We start from the raw sequence: 18,560 nt of genomic DNA, 5'->3' as shown, positions 1-18,560 counted from the left end.
ATGGTTTAAAGCCAGCAAACCAAATTTTGTTTCAAAAAATGTTCGTGTTTAAGTTATCTCTGGTCAGGGCCACTGATATTTTCTTTAGATAAACTTTATTGCTTTTGAAAATCCTTGGATGTAGCGAAGACAGAATATTTCTGGTTCTTTCGATGTTCTTGCTCAATGAACTCCTATATATTTTACATGGCTATGGAAAGCACCTCAAGAACTTTGACAGTTCTGCTGATGCAGTTTCTTCGAAGTTATCCTTGTACTGTTCGGTTCAGTTCCAAAAGTTTTCATTGACTTACCCACATAACTTTGACATTGAAGAATGAATGCTGCAGCAGCAGCAGCATGGTCTCACTCCAGCATCGGCAAGAGTTTATCCAAAATTTGTTAAAATTAAATTAAGCAAGAATACATATTTACTCCTGTGCATCATGGAAGCTGGTTTTCTTATTTCCTTCTTTCGGAAAAAAGTGTTTACCAAATGATCAGCAAAAATAGTTGTCTAAATATTGGTCTGTATGAGTTGTGGAAATGTTCAAGGAGAACTTGAAAATTGAAGGACACTGAAGGATGTGTGAACAACTAAGGAAAATTTGTTGTAAATGCTTAGATATGGGTGAATTTCTCTTACCATTGGAACATGGCTAGCCTTGTATAGTTAAGATATCTATTATTTTTCTAATTTGAGCAAATAGTTTTCCCATTCCATTAGCAAATTACATGTTGGTACAAAGGTATTTTACTTAAATATTATTTTATACAGTTTGTTTTGTACAGCATTACAATTTATTGTGGATATTTATATAGTTTTTGATATCGATTTGGAAATAAAATTTGTGAAATAAGATATTATTCATAATTTTGTAGTTATTATCTTATTATCCCTCAAAGAAGAACCAATCTAGAAAGAAAAGTTACGACGAGTTAATATTAACTTTATTTTCGTCCCCATAAGATTTGGGATGTGATCGGTATCTTTTGATACAATCGAGGTTACGTGTCTAATTTTATCATAACAATAACATGTTCAATGGAATTCATATTCCGCGGACAGTATGCAAATAATTTAAAAAACAAATCTTTAGTAGCTAGATTGGGTTACTCTACCGAACAATAAATTTTAAGGAGAGATTTAAGATAAAATGAGAATAAAATAATTGTAAAAAATTTCACAATTCAATATAAAAAATATGAAAATATGGATTCAATTATTTTTTTATAAATGACAGTCACTTTTTAAATTAGTGTCTTTTTTATTGGGAATTGCACATTTTATGTCACTTCTTAGAAACTCTCAGTAACCCTGAGTTTATTCTTAAGTTAGTTATCGTTGGTTTTTGTTCGTAAACATTTTCATGCGATGAAAATAATGGAAAACAAGAAAAAAGGATCGAACATAGAATTCTAGTTACGGAGTGTAATGCCATTATTGTTGTTAGCTACGACTGTAAAAGTAAACTTAAAACCAAAAAAATGACTGAAATGAAATATGGCAATAAGAAAAAACATCATGAAGTCCCCTAAAAATTATTTGGACAATCTGTCTTTAGATTTAAGCCACCATTAAGCATAACAAACTTTCCGCATATATAGGTGACCAAGAAAAACAAGTATATACGGCCGTAAGTTTGGTCAGGCCGAATCTTATGTACCCCCCACCATGGATTGCGTAGAAACTTCCACTACTCGTAAAGACTGTCATCCACAATCGAATTACTTGGCGATGGCAAGGTATCTTAAAACTTCTGAACACTGTCTTCTTAATTGTAAGTTAGTCCATACGGGGTATATATAAATAAAAAAGGCCGATTAAATACGTATATAATTCAGTTTGACAAAAATTCCTATAGCAACCAAATCTTGACAAAATTTCGTATAGTAAAACAATTTTGACACAATTTTCTATAGAGATAAAATTTTGGTAGATTATTTTTGGGGATCGGCTATATATAACTATAGACCGATATAGACCAATGTTGACATGGTTGTTAGATACCGTATACTAACACCACATTCCAAATTTCAACCGGGTGAATTTTGCTCTTCCAAGGGGCTCCGGAGGTCAAATCTGGGGAACGGTTTATATGGGGGCTACATATAATTATGGACCGATGTGGACCAATTTTTGCATGGTTGTTAAGGACCATATACTAACAGAATGTACCAAATTTCGGATCGGATGAAATTTGCTTCTCTTTGAGGCTCCAAAAGCCAAATCTGGGGATCGGTTTATATGGGGGCTATATATAATTATGGACCGATGTAGACCAATTTTTGTGTAGTTAGTCGTTACAGGACTTGTCCCTGTTGTGTATGGACTACAAGTTCTAATCAAAAAGTATAGTATAGGCCACTTTAACATGGGTTTGTTATTGGCTGGACAAATTTACACGAGTCCAAGTCCTACTGTAGGACTTGGACTCGGACTGGGACAGTTTCATAGGTCCATACCATAGACAGGCTCTCATGAACCAGCCTGAGACAAACTCTTAGGAACCTGTTTAATTTTGATCATACCAATCGCACCAGAATGACTAAGCTTTTGGAATATATTGAACAATAGATTATGCTTATAATTGTGTTTCAGTAAATAAGAATAAGATTTTAATATCAATAATCAACATTTGTCTTAATCAATAACCTCCTGACATGCAACATGACTGCAGTTCAGACTTGACAACATTTTCATTGTCCCATTTTTCCATAGTTCAATTCATTTCCATTATTCCCCAGTTCAATCAAATCTCCCAGGACAATGTCTTTTTTATATTAAAAAAATTCATAACATTATTGCATACTTTTTTTACTGTTTAGATAGCTTTTCTAAAATGCAAACTAGACCTTATGATTCTCATCACATGCCTTGTTCACATTTCAACCAAAAGAAGAAAAAAAACGGAAAAACATCCCAGACTTTAACTAACCAAAAATCACAACATCGTCTCTAATGCAATATTCAACTTGGCACTCTCCAAAGATGCAATTTGTGCTGTAAACTCCTGGCAACCACCCTCTGTCGATAGTTCGAGATTGGAGTAGACAGATGCAGAATCCTTGCTTTGGTTTTTTTTTGCTATTTTTCATCCTTTGCTATCATGTATGCAAATTACTGTTAGTCGACTCGTTATTGTTGTGGTTACCAATTTTTTCCGAATGAATATTTACTGAAGCTGCCACTGCAAAGAACAACCGCTCTCTCTCTCTCTCACTCTGTCTCTAGGTTTTGTTGATTGTTAAGGTCTGGTTTGGTTGAGCTGTTTGTTCAGTACTTAAACAACTGTTAAAAAATTCACTTTCTGAGCTTTCTTCAAACCTTGCAAGAACCCTTTTGGCCTGGCCAACATCGTTGCATAGCATGTATTTATGATGAAGAGATTTTAGATTTCCTCTTATATGGCTCTTGTTGGGAATGGTTTTTTTTTTTTGCTACGACCTTTAGCCAGTGGGAAATTGATTTCTTGGCGGAATTTCTAAAGACATGTCGGAGCAACAATAAACAAAAAAATCGCATGCATATATACATGGTGCATCGTATATTGTCTAACTTCATGACAATCTATTGAATGGGGAATTGGAACACTTGAGAATTGCCTAGGGGTATGTTAGGGAGGGGGCATGGAACTAATGGAGTTTCACTTGGAGATGGGGGGACCAAATCACGTTAATCGCAAAGAGAACATACTAACGAGCCATAGAAAATTTGCGTGCATTGTTGCTAAAGTCTTCCTCCGGCCATCACTCCAGTCATCTATGCTGGTGTATGAGTGACAAGAAACATGAATTCGTATGAAGTGCTTGTTGTAGCTTACAAAAGGGCTGGCGGAATGGCTGGGAAATCGTTGCGTGGTTGTGGTATTGTACATCATGAAGCAACAGTGTTGTTGGCCCTATGCCATACCGCACACCACCACCTCCATCATGACAGGCATGTATGAAGTATGAAGGAAGTTTGTGTGCTTCAATATGAAATTGAAGTGAAATTTTGTAAAAATTTACACTCCCTGGACTCTTGGCTTAAGTCCTGTGATAACGAGTGAACCTTGTTGCATTTTCCTGTTTGTTGTTTTCCTTTTGTCGTCTTAAGGGTCTTGTTATTAGCCCAAAAGTGTTGTACAACTCTTGGCTAAACTCAAAGCAAAGTATCAGTGCCGGTGATTTGGTTGCTGATAAGTACTTGAGCAGATACTGCATCTAGCTGGAAGCAAGCAGCTCTATTCTCACACAAACGCACCGTTAGTATGCCTTAAAAAGGACCACGAGGACTAGGACTCATTAACACAATCATCACCGTCATCATCTCAAGTTTGCTTTCAAAAGAATACCTCACAGCGTTTGGAGTGAGACAATTGGGCAACAAGGCAACATTGAAAACCAGACGATGAATAGCTCAAATTCCTTTTACTTTTTTTTTTTGTTTTTTTGGTGAGTAGAAACAAGTGTTTCACGCTGGCAAGTGTCAGTTCGTCCTTTTTATGCACTTGCTTTGTTAATAGTAGCTCATTGAAAAAAAAAAAACAGATCCTTACTTTCTACCAATTTCCAGATTCTGCAGTACGTGCCAATAGACAGACACGGTAAATGAACGTTGCGGAAAGTATTAAACGTAAAGCCTGAGGAAATAAAAACTGGATCCAAACAAACTAAGGAAAAAACTGAGTGTCTACAAGGGAACTCAACCATGGACGAATGAATGCAACACCTTTAGTTTAAATATTAAAAACATTGGCCCCACCAACAAAAACAAGCAGAAACATTCCTAGTGTCACTAATACCATAAAGCAAAAGATTACTAAGGATGGTCGACATTTGTGATAAGAATGTGATTTTAAACAGGTGATGCAATTAGTACTCAGGAAGAAATATACTTTACCAACACAATTGTCTGAACTGGCTTCAATCGTGACTACCGCAAAAATTTGGTTTAGCGAAATTAGAGATGGTTGAACCTGCTCGAAGGACCACTGATTAGAGGTGCGCGATGTTGGTCATGAGGACGATGGGCCCCGCGATTGCTCATTCAGGATAACAAGGGACACTGTGAGACAATTTTAGGGCAATGCTTGATGTAATTTAGGTTGGAACCACTGGCACACATCGAAGAGAGTGCAACAATCCAATCTGAGAACTGATCTTGGCCATCATGTTACAAACATGGTGCACGATTTCTTATTCCGAACCAAAAACACCAATATGAGACAATTTCAGAGCAAAGCTTGATGTTGTTTAGGCGGAATCTAAGAGGCTTTTGGATGGTTTCGTGACAATGTTCATAACGTGGCACCACTGGCGCAGATCGAGGAGAGTGAAATAGCCCAAACTGTGAAGTGATCGGCTATCATGCTCCGAACGAGGTACGCGATTGCTCCAGGGGAAATTGCAGGACAATTTGACGCAGTTGGTGGCTGAACGCAGTAAAAATTTCAGTAGTTAAACTAACGCTAAATTTAACTTATTTTTATTGTAAAAAAATTATTTGTTACTAGTTAAAGTTTTATTACTTTTTGCGAAATTTTCCACAACCCAATGAAATTTTCGTTTTTTTAAGTATGTCTCAAATATTTTATGAACTAAATAAATATAATATAAATAAATATATAAAGTTCGATGACCATACACATAAGTTCAATATGAATTAAAGCAAATGCAAATTTTCGTACGATTCCCAAAAATAGTAAGAATGAACTACTGTATGGTTAAAATGGTCAATGCCAATGATTTTCTTCTTAACTTTAGTTAATATTTTCTTCTATAAGAGGGTGTAATTTCGTGAACTGTAGTTAAAAAGTACAACATGGCATTAAATTTTCCTGGTGTTAACAACGCTTTGTGGAAATCTCAAAATGTGTAGCAAAATTTGGTTCAATTTTCGTACGAGTTAGTTTATTCTTCCTATAAAACAGTTTACATTTTTTTCAGTGAACTCTAAGAAGCTCCTGGACAATAGACAAAACATGCAACCACTGGCTCACATCGAGGATAGTGGAATAAACCAAACTGTGAACAGCTCCGCATCGGAATGACCTATATCGACTGTACGGGTAAAATGAAAGCAAAGCTGTATTACGTCAATGTATTGGGTTAATTCAACGCTTCATTGAAGGATAATGCAACGGCCCATTTTTCTCTATGATATGAACAGCTGCCCCTTACACTTTATTCCTGATTTGGCAGAGCTATTGAACCGACAGAGCAATTATTTGTTGATATCCAACATGAATAGAGTTAAGGACAACCGGGTGAGAATAGTGTGGGTCTATAATTTTTGCGTTGGTAAATACCATTTCCGAAAAAATTCCTTGCCATCTGTAATATATGCCACTTTAGCTTCGGACCAGCCAATCTTTGCCCTTATTTTCTTGCTATTATATAATTTTGCTATTACTATCTGAGTGCATTTTTTTGAAAACATATGAAATTTATTCATCAACAGATTACCGACTCACATTACACTATTACGAAGATAAATAGAAATTCTTCAAACCACTTCAATTTTCTCATTCCTATGAGACCACTGGCGAAAATAAAAGAAATTTGCACAACAACAAGCATCTCTTAAAAGTAAATGCAAGAAAAAATCTGGGAAATTTGCAAAAGCATACTTTTCACCATTAAATTAACATTAACATATTCCTAAGAGATGAAGAAAAGGAAAACATTTTTCTGAGGGCAGATCTCTCTATAGAGTACCGTTTCCTGAATTGAAAACCACGATGGTTGCTTGCCTTCACAAATATGCCACTATTTTTCATCTTCTTTTCCTTTTTTCGGCATTTGCTTTTTAGTTACTTCATGGGCCAAGGAATGACAGCAGATGCAATGGTAAAAGAAAAGCCACTAGCACCCACCATCATCAAGCCATGAATGAAGAGATTTAAAAAGTCTCGTCCATCTTTCTTTCTTTTTTTCAATTCACATAAAGTAATATACGTGAGCTACTCTACATAAGTTGACGTTATTCAGCTTATCCTTAGCTTATGAATGGCCCCGTTGGTTAAAGGAGGAGACAGTAGATATGGCATACTTTGAATTCAATAAAGTTCAGAGCAAACAAAAAAAAACGAAAAGAAAAGCGAAAAAGAAAAGTCTCATACACACCTCTCGAATCTGAATCTCGGATCCTTCAGGTGTAGGCAAATGTATTGGGTTTCTTTTCATATTTTATTTAGAGGAAAAAATGGTAGAAGAGGTTGTCACACTCCATAATACCTTAAGCCGAATAAAATGATTTACATACACACGAGTAGTTCTTTCATCCTCCGTTCTATATATTTTTTTAGTCCTTACATAGAAATCTTTTACAAGAGAAACACTCCATTTCGGTATTCCTATTGAATGATGCATAGGGAGCCCAAGGAAATTGACAAACGAGAACCTCAAACAAAATGCCAATGGAAACGAAAGTGATGGAAATTTAATATGGTCCTTGTTATTCAAATAATGTCTGCATATTCAACAGAGAACTTTTCATTTGGCTAATATTGCTTCGCTTTGTTGGAGGATACAATGAATAAAAACGTTCGAATAAAAGAAAATGTGAACGGCAAAAGATTGCCACGAATTGTCCTTCCATTTGAATATTTTATTAAAAAATGGTATAATGACATATTCTGATGAGTTCCTTAGGGATTAATTTCTACCTGGCCAGGGTTTAGTTTATGACCCAGAAATGTTAAAAACTTGATACCATAAAAGTTGAACAACATACCAGTATAATAATATCGATCTGCATTCAAAAAATCGCTAACAGGCCCTATGGGAAATGGATCAACCACAGGATCGGTACAAGACTAGTCCCTGATGTGTATGGACCAGTCTCAGTTCTGGTCAAAACGTATGGAAGGGCCAATCACTTTAACATGGGTTTGTCATTGACGGTGTAAATTTCCACTTTTGGACACGTCTTGGACTCATTCCAAAGGACACATCCTGGGACAATTTAGCAGGAGCATTCCATAGACAGGTCCTCAGGAACCAGTCTCGGACAAACTCTAAGAAATCTGTTTCATTTTGGACAACAGAATAGCATCCGAAATAAAAACTTTTGAAATATGTCGAACAATAGGTTACATTGATAATTTTATTTCACTAAATGTGTAGATCAAATAAGATTTTAATATCAAACGAGTACGGAAATCAATATTAGGACTATTTAAAAATTGCAACTAACTGGAGCACCGGTACCAGTTTTATGATAGGTCCGTCAGTGGCAATTAGCACCAATTTCCCGTAGGGAGGGATATTGATTATATTTTCAAATATACCCAGCAAAAAAGCGTCGACAAAAAAGTAATGAAAATGTTCTTTTTGGATCCGGAAGTGCTGCAAAATTGACGCAGAAGCGATGAATTTAACATTGGTTTAAAATTACCCATTAAAAGTATGAAAAAAACCAATATATAAAAAATTTAATTAAAAGAACTTCCTGGGTAGTTAAAATATAGAACATCATTGGGAGTTCATCTTCGGGAAGTGCTTTTAAAGTTGTGCCTTTGGAATAACTTCCAATTTTTATACCCTCCACCATAGGATGGCGGTATATTAACTTTGTCATTCCGTTTGTAACATATCGAAATATTGCTCTAAGACCCTATAAAGTATATATATATATATTCTGGGTCGTGGTAAAATTCTGAGTCGATCTAAGCATGTCCGTCCGTTCGTTCGTCTGTTGAAATCACGCTAACTTCCGAACGAAACAAGCTATCGACTTGAAACTTGGCACAAGTAGTTGTTATGGATGTAGGTCGGATGGTGTTGTAAATGGGCCATATCGATCCACTTTTACGTATAGCCCCCATATAAACCGACGCTCAGATTTGGCTTGCGGAGCTTCTAACAGAAGCATATTTCATCCGATCCGGCTGAAATTTGGTACATGGTGTTGGTATATGATCTCTAACAACCGTGCCAGAATTGTCCGTAATTATATGTAGCCCCCATATAAACCGTTCTCCAGATTTGACCTCCCGAGCCTCTTGGAGGAGCAAAATTCATCCGATCCGGTTCAAATTTGGTACGTGGTGTTAGTATATGGCCGCTAACAACCATACCAAAATTGGTCCATATCGGTCTATAGTTATATATAGCCGATCTCCAATCACACACAAATTGTCCATATCGGTACCAAAATTTTATTTCTATAGAAAAATTTATCAAAATTTTATTTCTATAGTAAATTTTGTTAAAATTTTATTTCTGTAGAAAATTTTGTTAAACTTTCATTTCTATAGAAGATTTTGTCAAAACTTTATTTCTATAGAAAATTTTGTGAAAATTTTATTTCTATAGAAAATTTTGTCAAACTGAATTAACATATATACGTATTTAATCGATCTTTTTTGATTTAATATATACCACGTATGGACTTACATACAATTTAGAAGACGGTATTAGGAGGTTTTAAGATACCTTGCCAACGGCAAGCGTTACCGCAACTTAAGTAATTCGATTGTGGATGGCAGTGTTTAGAAGAAGTTTCTACGCAATCCACGGTGGAGGGTACATAAGCTTCGGCCTGGCCTAACTTACGGCCGTATATACTTGTTTTTGCTGGGTACTTGCTTTATTCGATCCTAACAACAACAAAAACGGAAAGTCCTCCCTAAATCATTACTTCTAACGTATATCTTTTGAGGGTGATATATAAAAATCATTTGTTTTACATACACAGAAAAAAATTTCACGAAAATGTTTCCAATTAATTAAATTAAGTTTAAAAAATATTAAATTAAAAATTTTATCGATTCAACAAATTTTATAATTGAAACAAAACTCAATCACAAAAATTAATAGTATCAATTAATTTTCTAATTGGATCAATTAATTTTTTTTATCATTTCTATGATTGAGGACATTTCAAACAACAAATTAATTGGATCAATTAATTTCGTGATTGAATCAAAAAAAATATTTTGTGTGTAATTTTCGCTATAATTTTAAATTGTACCAAATGTAAAACAGCTAGCACAAATAAAATATAGGAAATTTTCAAAATATATTTGAAAAATATTCCGCTCAAGTTCTCAGATGACTTGGAATTTGTCACAAAATATGAGCTAGTATTGTTCGAAACGTCATCATGTGGGGATATATGCCGATTTTTTTCCGAAAATGAAATCCGAAGTACTGGGATAGAATAACATCTGAAACATTAATGCAAAATCAATGCAACCGATACTTAAAACATGACTTCCGCGCTATGACAAGTGCAGGTAATCTTCATTGCTTCAGATCACAAAAAAAATACTCTCCTTCCAAAGGAAATTAAGGACCTTTTAGACCAAAGAACATCGGTTGAAAATTTCTTTTCGCGGTAAACAGTTTATTTGGAAGAATAGTATATTATTCCAGGACAGGATGTAAAAAAAATAAAAAATGCTACCTCAAAACCAATTTTTTCCACTTTCTGGCTATTTTCATCTTTCCTTTCGGGATGGAAATTCGACCCACAAAGCATTCGTTTTGTACCACACTCTCCAATGAATCATGTAGCTCTTATACCCATCACCACACAAATATTGATATAGTCATCAACATACAAGTAAGATATACAGCCAAGAGGGTATATTGGTATACACAAACACATTTAAAAAAAACTTCGTTAAAAGGAAACAAAGAAGTTTAGATTAACATCGCCATATTCTAATCTTCATTCAAAATCATTTACATTTTTATAGAAGCATTTTATAAAAATTTGACTTTGGAGTCGTCAAACTCGGATACCTTAAATCTTCAGGTCTTCATATGGCTTTACTTTATACAGCGAGTTTACTGTTACCATAAATTGATTCGGATGAAATTGCATATGAAAAGCATCAATGCTAGTGTCTTCTTTTGAAATAATTGAGACGAGATAATGTGTGTAATTTCGTTTCTAAAAAAGCAATCAATTAAATCTTTAGGACTACAAGCGGATTTGCTTTACACAGTGGGTTTAATATTTCTATAAATTGATTCCGATACAATTGCATATGAACAAGATCCATGTTATTGTCTTCTATTGAAATAATTATAACAAGAAGATGTGTGCAATCTCATTTCTTAACAAAGACCTAATTAATTATCAAACATACAAAAGCTGAAGAAAACCTTTATAACATATAATTATATCATCTCAAAGAAAACAGCGCAGCATTACTTATTACATTAATCCTCTTTTGTTGCTATATTGATGTGTTAATAATATCTTTTAAGAAATTACATTTTCAAAAAATCAATGTTCTTACTACCTTATATTGAGAATACTGGAGGTGTAATCAGCCATTTGCTGTCATACCATGGATTACCGAAACACTTTCTTGGTCGTTCCAAAGTAAATCAAAAACACATCGATAATCATTTACTTATTCGCATCCATGATACTCATGAACACTGATTCCTTAATAGCTCCCGGATTATTTGTCATGCCTAAGGTGTCCTGCCACCTAGGACAAACACTTGAGTGTCTTCTCTGACATCTTTAAATGGTGGTCATAATGGTGTTTGACTTTATTTAATACTGGCACACAGTTGAACCAATAACGATATCCCGGGTGAAACGACTTAATAAAGGACACCAATCAGAGGGATTATAGACTGGCCATAGTCCAACAGATGTTGGAATCATTTTCTCCATTCCATACATCGTTGTTGTACTGCGTTCTGTTGCTATCATCTTCAATTCTTTGCATTACCCTCCTCTTCATGGGACCACGTTATTTCGCTTTTTTCGATTGCTGCCTGACATTATTGGTGTACTTAAGGCTTATCATCTTCTTGGTAAACATCTTAGGACTCATGTAATAATCTTTTTGAAGATATACCAAAGACGCAGCCGGTGAAAAGCGTGTGATGATTATGTGTCCTAGATGATGAGGAACATGATCCTAGGTTATATCTCCCTCGCTCCGTCGCTCTACTCTGAATAAAAGTTAACTTGCAGCTAGCAATGTCAAAAGCAACACAAATTACGAAAAGACTTTGCCATAATGGCAATGGAGAAGCTTGTGAAAATGATTTCGATGACGATAGCGATAGCGATAAATACACCGGCATCATTGAATCTTGCCTGAATCTTTTCAAGTCTTTACGCAGATGTTGTACGAAAGCAAGGATGAGATGATTCATTGATTTACTTGTATTGGAAAATAATAAACCTTTTCAGCTTTTGGCAAAGATGTCATTATCCTATTCATGAGTTCATTATGACACGCTGAAGTGGCCATGTTTTTTTTTTTTCGAATTGAACAATATAAAGATTAAACTATATAATATCGAAGTAAGCTAACAAAAGAATAAAGTTTTAATATCTTCATCAAAGGTTAAGGTTTAGAAATTTATTTAGAATAATTAATTCTACCATCAGGTACACGGAAAGAAGAGTTTTTCTCTGAGGAAAGGAATTTTAAGCAAGCAATCTTTTCATTCTGATGCTAAAAAATGTTTAAGAACAAATAAAACTGACTACATGCAATCATTGAATCACTTATCATACATTTGAGTCTATTTGCTCTCAAAAAAATTTTAAGAAAGGGGAATTTCGTTTATTATATATTGCATTCCGGAATGTAATTTTTAGTTGGATGTACAGTAAGACAGCCAATTACAAAATTGTGACTAAGGTCAAAGCCAAGGGACCACTTAATAAAACCGCTTTTCCAAGTGATTCCACCGTAATGTAAAATGTGATACCACAATGCACTGAATAGTCCAAGTGAACCTAAAATAACAGGCTGTTACCTTAACTAACCTACAAGAGAGTGGGATCTTAATCGGAGCTGCAGAAAGCGGAGGTACCATAGCAATCGAAGTGTTACTGTAAGTTTGATCCGTAAACAAACCAAAAGACATCAAGCGTCGAATTCAATATAATATTGACTTTTTCATTAAAAGTCGATTTCTCCCAACAATAAAAATCAATTTGAGTGGATTTTCAAAAGAACAACTCCAGAGACCACATTGTGCAATAAATATTAAGTCTACAGATTTTGTCCAAACATAAGTCTTTACATCTACTACTCACCAAATTTGAAGTATTTAATATGATATTTCATATGCACTACAAAGTGTTGTGGTCCCGACTTTAGACTTTAGTATACCCTTTAGTATACCCTCCACCATAGGATGGGGGTATATTAACTTTGTCATTCCGTTTGTAACACATCGAAATATTGCTCTAAGACCCCATAAAGTATATATATTCTGGGTCGTGGTGAAATTCTGAGTCGATTTGAGCATGTCCGTCCGTCTGTTGAAATCACGCTAACTCATCCGATCCGGCTGAAATTTGGTACATGGTGTTAGTATATGGTCTCTAACAACCATGCAACAATTGGTCCATATCGGTCCATAATTACATATAGCCCCCATATAAACCGATCCCCCGATTTGGCTTGCGGAGCCTCTAAGAGAACCAAATTTCATCCGATCCGACTGAAATTTGGTACATGGTGTTAGTATATGGTCTCTAACAACCATGCAAAAATTGGTCCACATCGGTCCATAATTATATATAGCCCCCATATAAACCGATCCCCCGATTTGGCTTGCGGAGCCTCTAAGAGAAACAAATTTCATCCGATCCGCCTGAAATTTGGTACATGGTGTTGGTATATGTTCTCTAATGACCATGCAAATATTGGTCCACATCGGCCCATAATTGTATATAGCCCCCATATAAACCGATCCCCAGATTTGACCTCCGGAGCCTCTTAGAGGAGCAAAAGTCATCCGATTGAAATTGGGTACGTGGTGTTAGAATGTGATATCCAACAAACACGCAAGAATTGGTCCATATCGGTCCATAATTATATATAGCCCCCATATAAACCGTTCCCTAGATTTGATCTCCGGAGCCTCTTAGAGGAGCAAAATTCATCCGATCCGGTTGAAATTTGCAACGTGGTGTTAGTATAAGGCCGCTAATAACCATGCTAAAATTGATCCATATCGATCTATAGTTATATATAGGCGATCCCCAATCACACAAAAATTGGTCCTTATCGGTTCATAATCATGGTTGCCACTCGAGCCAAAAATTATCTACCAAAATTTTATTTTTATAGAAAACATTGTCAAAATGTTATTTCTATAGAAAATTTTGTCAAAATTTTATTTCTATAGAAAATTTTGTAAAAATTTTATTTCTATAGAAATTTTTTCCATATTTTACTTCTATAGAAAATGTTGTCAAAATTTTATTTCTATAGAAACTTTAAACTTAATTATATACGTATTTAATCGGCCTTTTTTAGTTTAATATATACCTCGTATGGACTATGTGGTATATATTACGGTGTTAGGAAGTTTTAAGATATCTTGCCATCGGCAAGTGTTACCGCAACCCAAGTAATTCGATTGTGGATGACAGTCTTCAGTAGAAGTTTCTACGCAATCCATGGTGGAGGGCACATAAGATTCGGCCTGGCCGAACTTACGGCCGTATATACTTGTGTTTTCACTAATTATCTGCATCAATGGTCTTTCACATTTCTCCTTAATCAAACTCAAAAACAAAATGAATTTTAAACAAATTTTTAGTTTAGGAAAAATTTTACAACTCCCAATTTTAAATTAAATCCATGTCAATAAGTTTGATTGTTTTTCCACACAGATAAACTCTGTACCTTTTAGTTAAATTAGTTTATTTTAATTGTTTTATCGTAGTTTAAAAAACGAACTTTTTAATGATTATAACATTTCGTGATATGCTCTTGCATATACTAATCATTGCAATGTAACTTTTTGCAATTGTATTAAACTCCCCTCAAGCAAATTTTCTGAAAAAAATATATGGTTTTACTTGTTTTAACAAAAAATATAATTTTTACAATATCTCGAATATGTCAATGAAATTCGAACTTTTTAAAATAACGATTTATATGGAATACCATCAAACATAAATCCCCTTAGACCCCAAGGGCTAATGGTTGAACATTCTCCTGGGATCTAGTTGAAAACTTTAGTGGGACGGTTTAGGGAGAGAATGGCGTCCTAAGGACTAACTGCAAAATCGAAAAAACAACGTGGCTGCTTAATGAAATTAAAATAAATATCTTTATAACCAAGGCAATCAACAAGGATTAAGGGATGGGGAGAAAATCCCACAAAAAAAATCCTTTAGTCTAAAAAAACCTCAAAAAAAAACTTTAAAACATATTATGTGTCACTCTGATGTTGAGAGATTTAATCCTTTCATGTTTTCCCATAGTATTTTTAATGGATTTGTAGAGTGCCAAAAACCCCCTTCTCCCTTAAAAATCCATTTTTCCTATTAAGGAAAAAATATGTGAAATAATAGTTTGAATAAATGTTTTGCGTAATTTTTGTTTCTTTTTTTTTACGAACTCACCACTGCTCTGCAAGCTGGACTGCGATAGATATCACTGGCGCCTGATAAACTCTGGAAATATTTTTTTGTACCATAAACCGTATCCATTTTGATTTACTCGGTAATGTGCTTGTCTCTATGAAAAAGGCTTCAGTTGATTTCCTATCCTCTTACAGTCTCCACTCTCCCTCTCTCTCTCTGGCTCTTCTCTCTTTCACTCTCCTTGCAACTTTTATATTTTAAGGCCTTTTGTTTTCTTCTATTTTTCCAGAGCTCTCTGAAATTTTTAATATTTCACACTCACTCACTCACAAACTCTCGAACATTGGTCGTAACAACCGCAAGCACTCATTCATTCCTGCATTGAAATGGCAGAGGATATAGTTTTTGATGAAATTTATTTGAAGCACTCACTCGTACGAGCCGAAATGAAAACAAAATCCATATGAGAGATAAAAAAACGCATAAAACCTCCACTTGTAGACTGGAGTGCTTGTTGGCTTTCCCAATGGATTTGTTGTTGACACTGTTTTTCTATGTATCAGCTTTGCCAAAACGATCAATTTTCCTGTGATATTTCCATATTTAAAATATGTTCTATGTTCAGTGCAGTTTTTTGTTTATTTTCTATTTTGTTGCCACTTCTCAACACGCGATGGCCAAAGTTTCCGGTTCTTGTTTTTCACACTAAAACTTGCAACATTGCTGAGTTGATGTCAGCGTAATAAAAAGCAACAGCAGCATATACCATATTCCACAGTGGCGAAAAAAAATGTATTTATCTGTCCAATTAACTAATGAACCAAAAAAAAAGGAGGAACGGGTGAGAGGTCGTTCAGTGCGGATCGTATAGAGCTCCAGTTCGAGAGTTACTTGTTCAACACTAAAATGTTATGGAATTGATGAAGAACGATGAGTTTTCCCAAATGTTAGGAAAACTTTTTTGTTCGATGAATATGAACAACGCGAGGCAAGAGTATATTTAGTAGTTTTGCTTGTAGCCGCAATGTTGGCGTGTTTTTTGTTTACCAACTTTGATCATCAGCTAATAGATTCATCACATCGGTCACTGTAAAAAAAAAACGGAAAACGTAATACAAATTAATAAAGAGCCAATTTAGACTATCTTTTAGAGCAAAATTTTTCTTTGACAGGAGAAAATTGTTTTACTGAATAAAGCAGGAAGAATTTGGTTTTAAACATATCAGTAAGAGATAAAGTAGTGCAGGACTTATTATGTAAATTGGTTCGATACAAAAAAGGTGAACAACGCAGGAAAAAAAATTTGGTTAAAAAAATTCGTTTAAGCTATTAGTCTGTAACTTTGAATGTCCATGAGTACATTTTTTATACCCTCCACCATAGGAAGGGGGTATATTAACTTTGTCATTCCGTTTGTAACACATCGAAATATTGATCTAAGACCCCATAAAGTATATATATTCTGGGTCGTGGTGAAAGTCTGAGTCGATCTAAGCATGTCCGTCCGTCCGTCCGTCCGTCTGATGAAATCACGCTAACTTCCGAACGAAACAAGATATCCACTTGAAACTTGGCACAAGTAGTTGTTATTGATGTAGGTCGGATGGTATTGCAAATGGGCCATATCGGTCCACTTTTACGTATAGCCCCCATATAAAGGGACCCTCAGATTTGGCTTGTGGAGCCTCTAACAGAGGCATATTTCATCCGATCCGGCTGAAATTTGGTACATGGTGTTGGTATGTGGCCTCTAACAACCATGCAAAAATTGTTTCACATCGGTCCATAATTATATATAGCCCCCATATAAACCGATCCCAAGATTTGGCTTGCGAAGCCTCAAAGAGAATCAAATTTTATCCGATCTTGCTGAAATTTGGTACATGGTGTTGGTATATGGTCTCTAAAAACCATGCAAAAATTGGTCCACATCGGTCCATAATTATATATAGCCCCCATATAAACCGATCCCCAGATTTGGCTTGCGGAGCCTCAAAGAGAAGCAAATTTCATCCGATCCGGCTGAAATTTGGTACATGATGTTGGTACATGGACTGTAAGAACCATGCAAAAATTGATTCACATCGGTCCATAATTATATATAGCCCCCATATAAACCGATCCCCAGATTTGGCCTCCGGAGCCTCTTGGAGGGCAAAATTCATCCGATCCGGTTCAAATTTGGAACGTGGTGTTAATGTATGGCCGCTAACAACCATACCAAAATTGGTCCATATCGGTCTATAGTTATATATTGCCGATCTCCAATCACACAAAAATTTTGTCCATATCGGTTCATAATCATGGTTGCCACTCGAGCCAAAAATAATCTACTAAAATTTTATTTCTATAGAAAATTTTGTCAAAATTTTATTTCTATAAAAATTTTTGTCAAAATTTTATTTCTATAGAAAATTTTGTTCATAGTTTATTTCTATATAAAATTTTGTTTAAATTCTATTTCTGTAGAAAATTTTGTCAAAATTGTATTTCTAAAGAAAATTTTGTCAAAATTTTATTTCTATCAAAATTTTTTTGAAATATTTATTTCTATAGAAAATTTTGTTAAAATTTTATTTCTATAAAAAATTTTGTCAAAATTTTATGTCTATAGAAAATGTTGTCAAATTGAATTATATGCGTATTTGATCGATCTTTTTTGATTTAATATATATGGACTTACATACAATTTAGAAGACGGTGTTAGGAGGTTTTAAAATACCTTGCCGTCGGCAAGCGTTACCCCAACGATTGTGGATGGCAGTGTTTAGAAGAAGTTTCTACGCAATCCATGGTGGAGGGTACATAAGCTTCGGCCTGGCCGAACTTACGGCCGTATATACTTGTTTTTTCATAAAAAGTAATCAAAAATGTATTGGAGATTTTACTGCTGAATTTAAATTAGATTGAATTGGTGACATATTTACTTCCAGACACCTTATAATGGCCTTTACACTTTTTCATTCTTTTCATATGTTCTGATGAAAATTCGGCGAGATTGGAGATGTATCTTTGGTAAAGTCAAGTTTTCCATAAACTCATTAGTCTATTTTCCAAATTATAGAAAGACCACAAATTTCAAATAAGTAAAATAGTCTTTCCAAATGTTGTAAAAACTTATTGGATCAGGTTTATCGAGTTATGCTGAAAAATGTTTATTCTAAATATCTATCGGAACACTCTTGTATTATGCGCTATTTTCATGAAATAGCAGAAGTTGCTCTACCTCCAATTAGCCATTGAATAATTAATTCAATTATAAGACTCAATATTGAAG

General features: G+C 34.7%; 1 protein-coding gene across 1 annotated transcript in view; it reads right to left on the bottom strand.

Annotated features, from left to right (window-relative positions):
* The window catches only part of LOC142223206 (uncharacterized), a 136,921-nt gene that overhangs the window by 43,704 nt on the left and 74,657 nt on the right, over window positions 1-18,560 (bottom strand). The window contains exon 2 of the mRNA XM_075293060.1: window positions 15,323-16,370. Within this exon, the coding sequence (XP_075149175.1) occupies window positions 15,323-15,409 (87 nt within the window). The 5' untranslated portion in view covers window positions 15,410-16,370. The remainder of the gene's footprint in view (window positions 1-15,322; window positions 16,371-18,560) is intronic.

Source organism: Haematobia irritans, chromosome 2, assembly GCF_050003625.1.
Source record: "Haematobia irritans isolate KBUSLIRL chromosome 2, ASM5000362v1, whole genome shotgun sequence".
In the NCBI taxonomy this organism is placed as follows: Eukaryota; Metazoa; Arthropoda; class Insecta; order Diptera; family Muscidae; genus Haematobia; species Haematobia irritans.
Note: the sequence above shows the minus strand (reverse complement) of the source record. Positions and strands in the feature narration are given on the sequence as shown.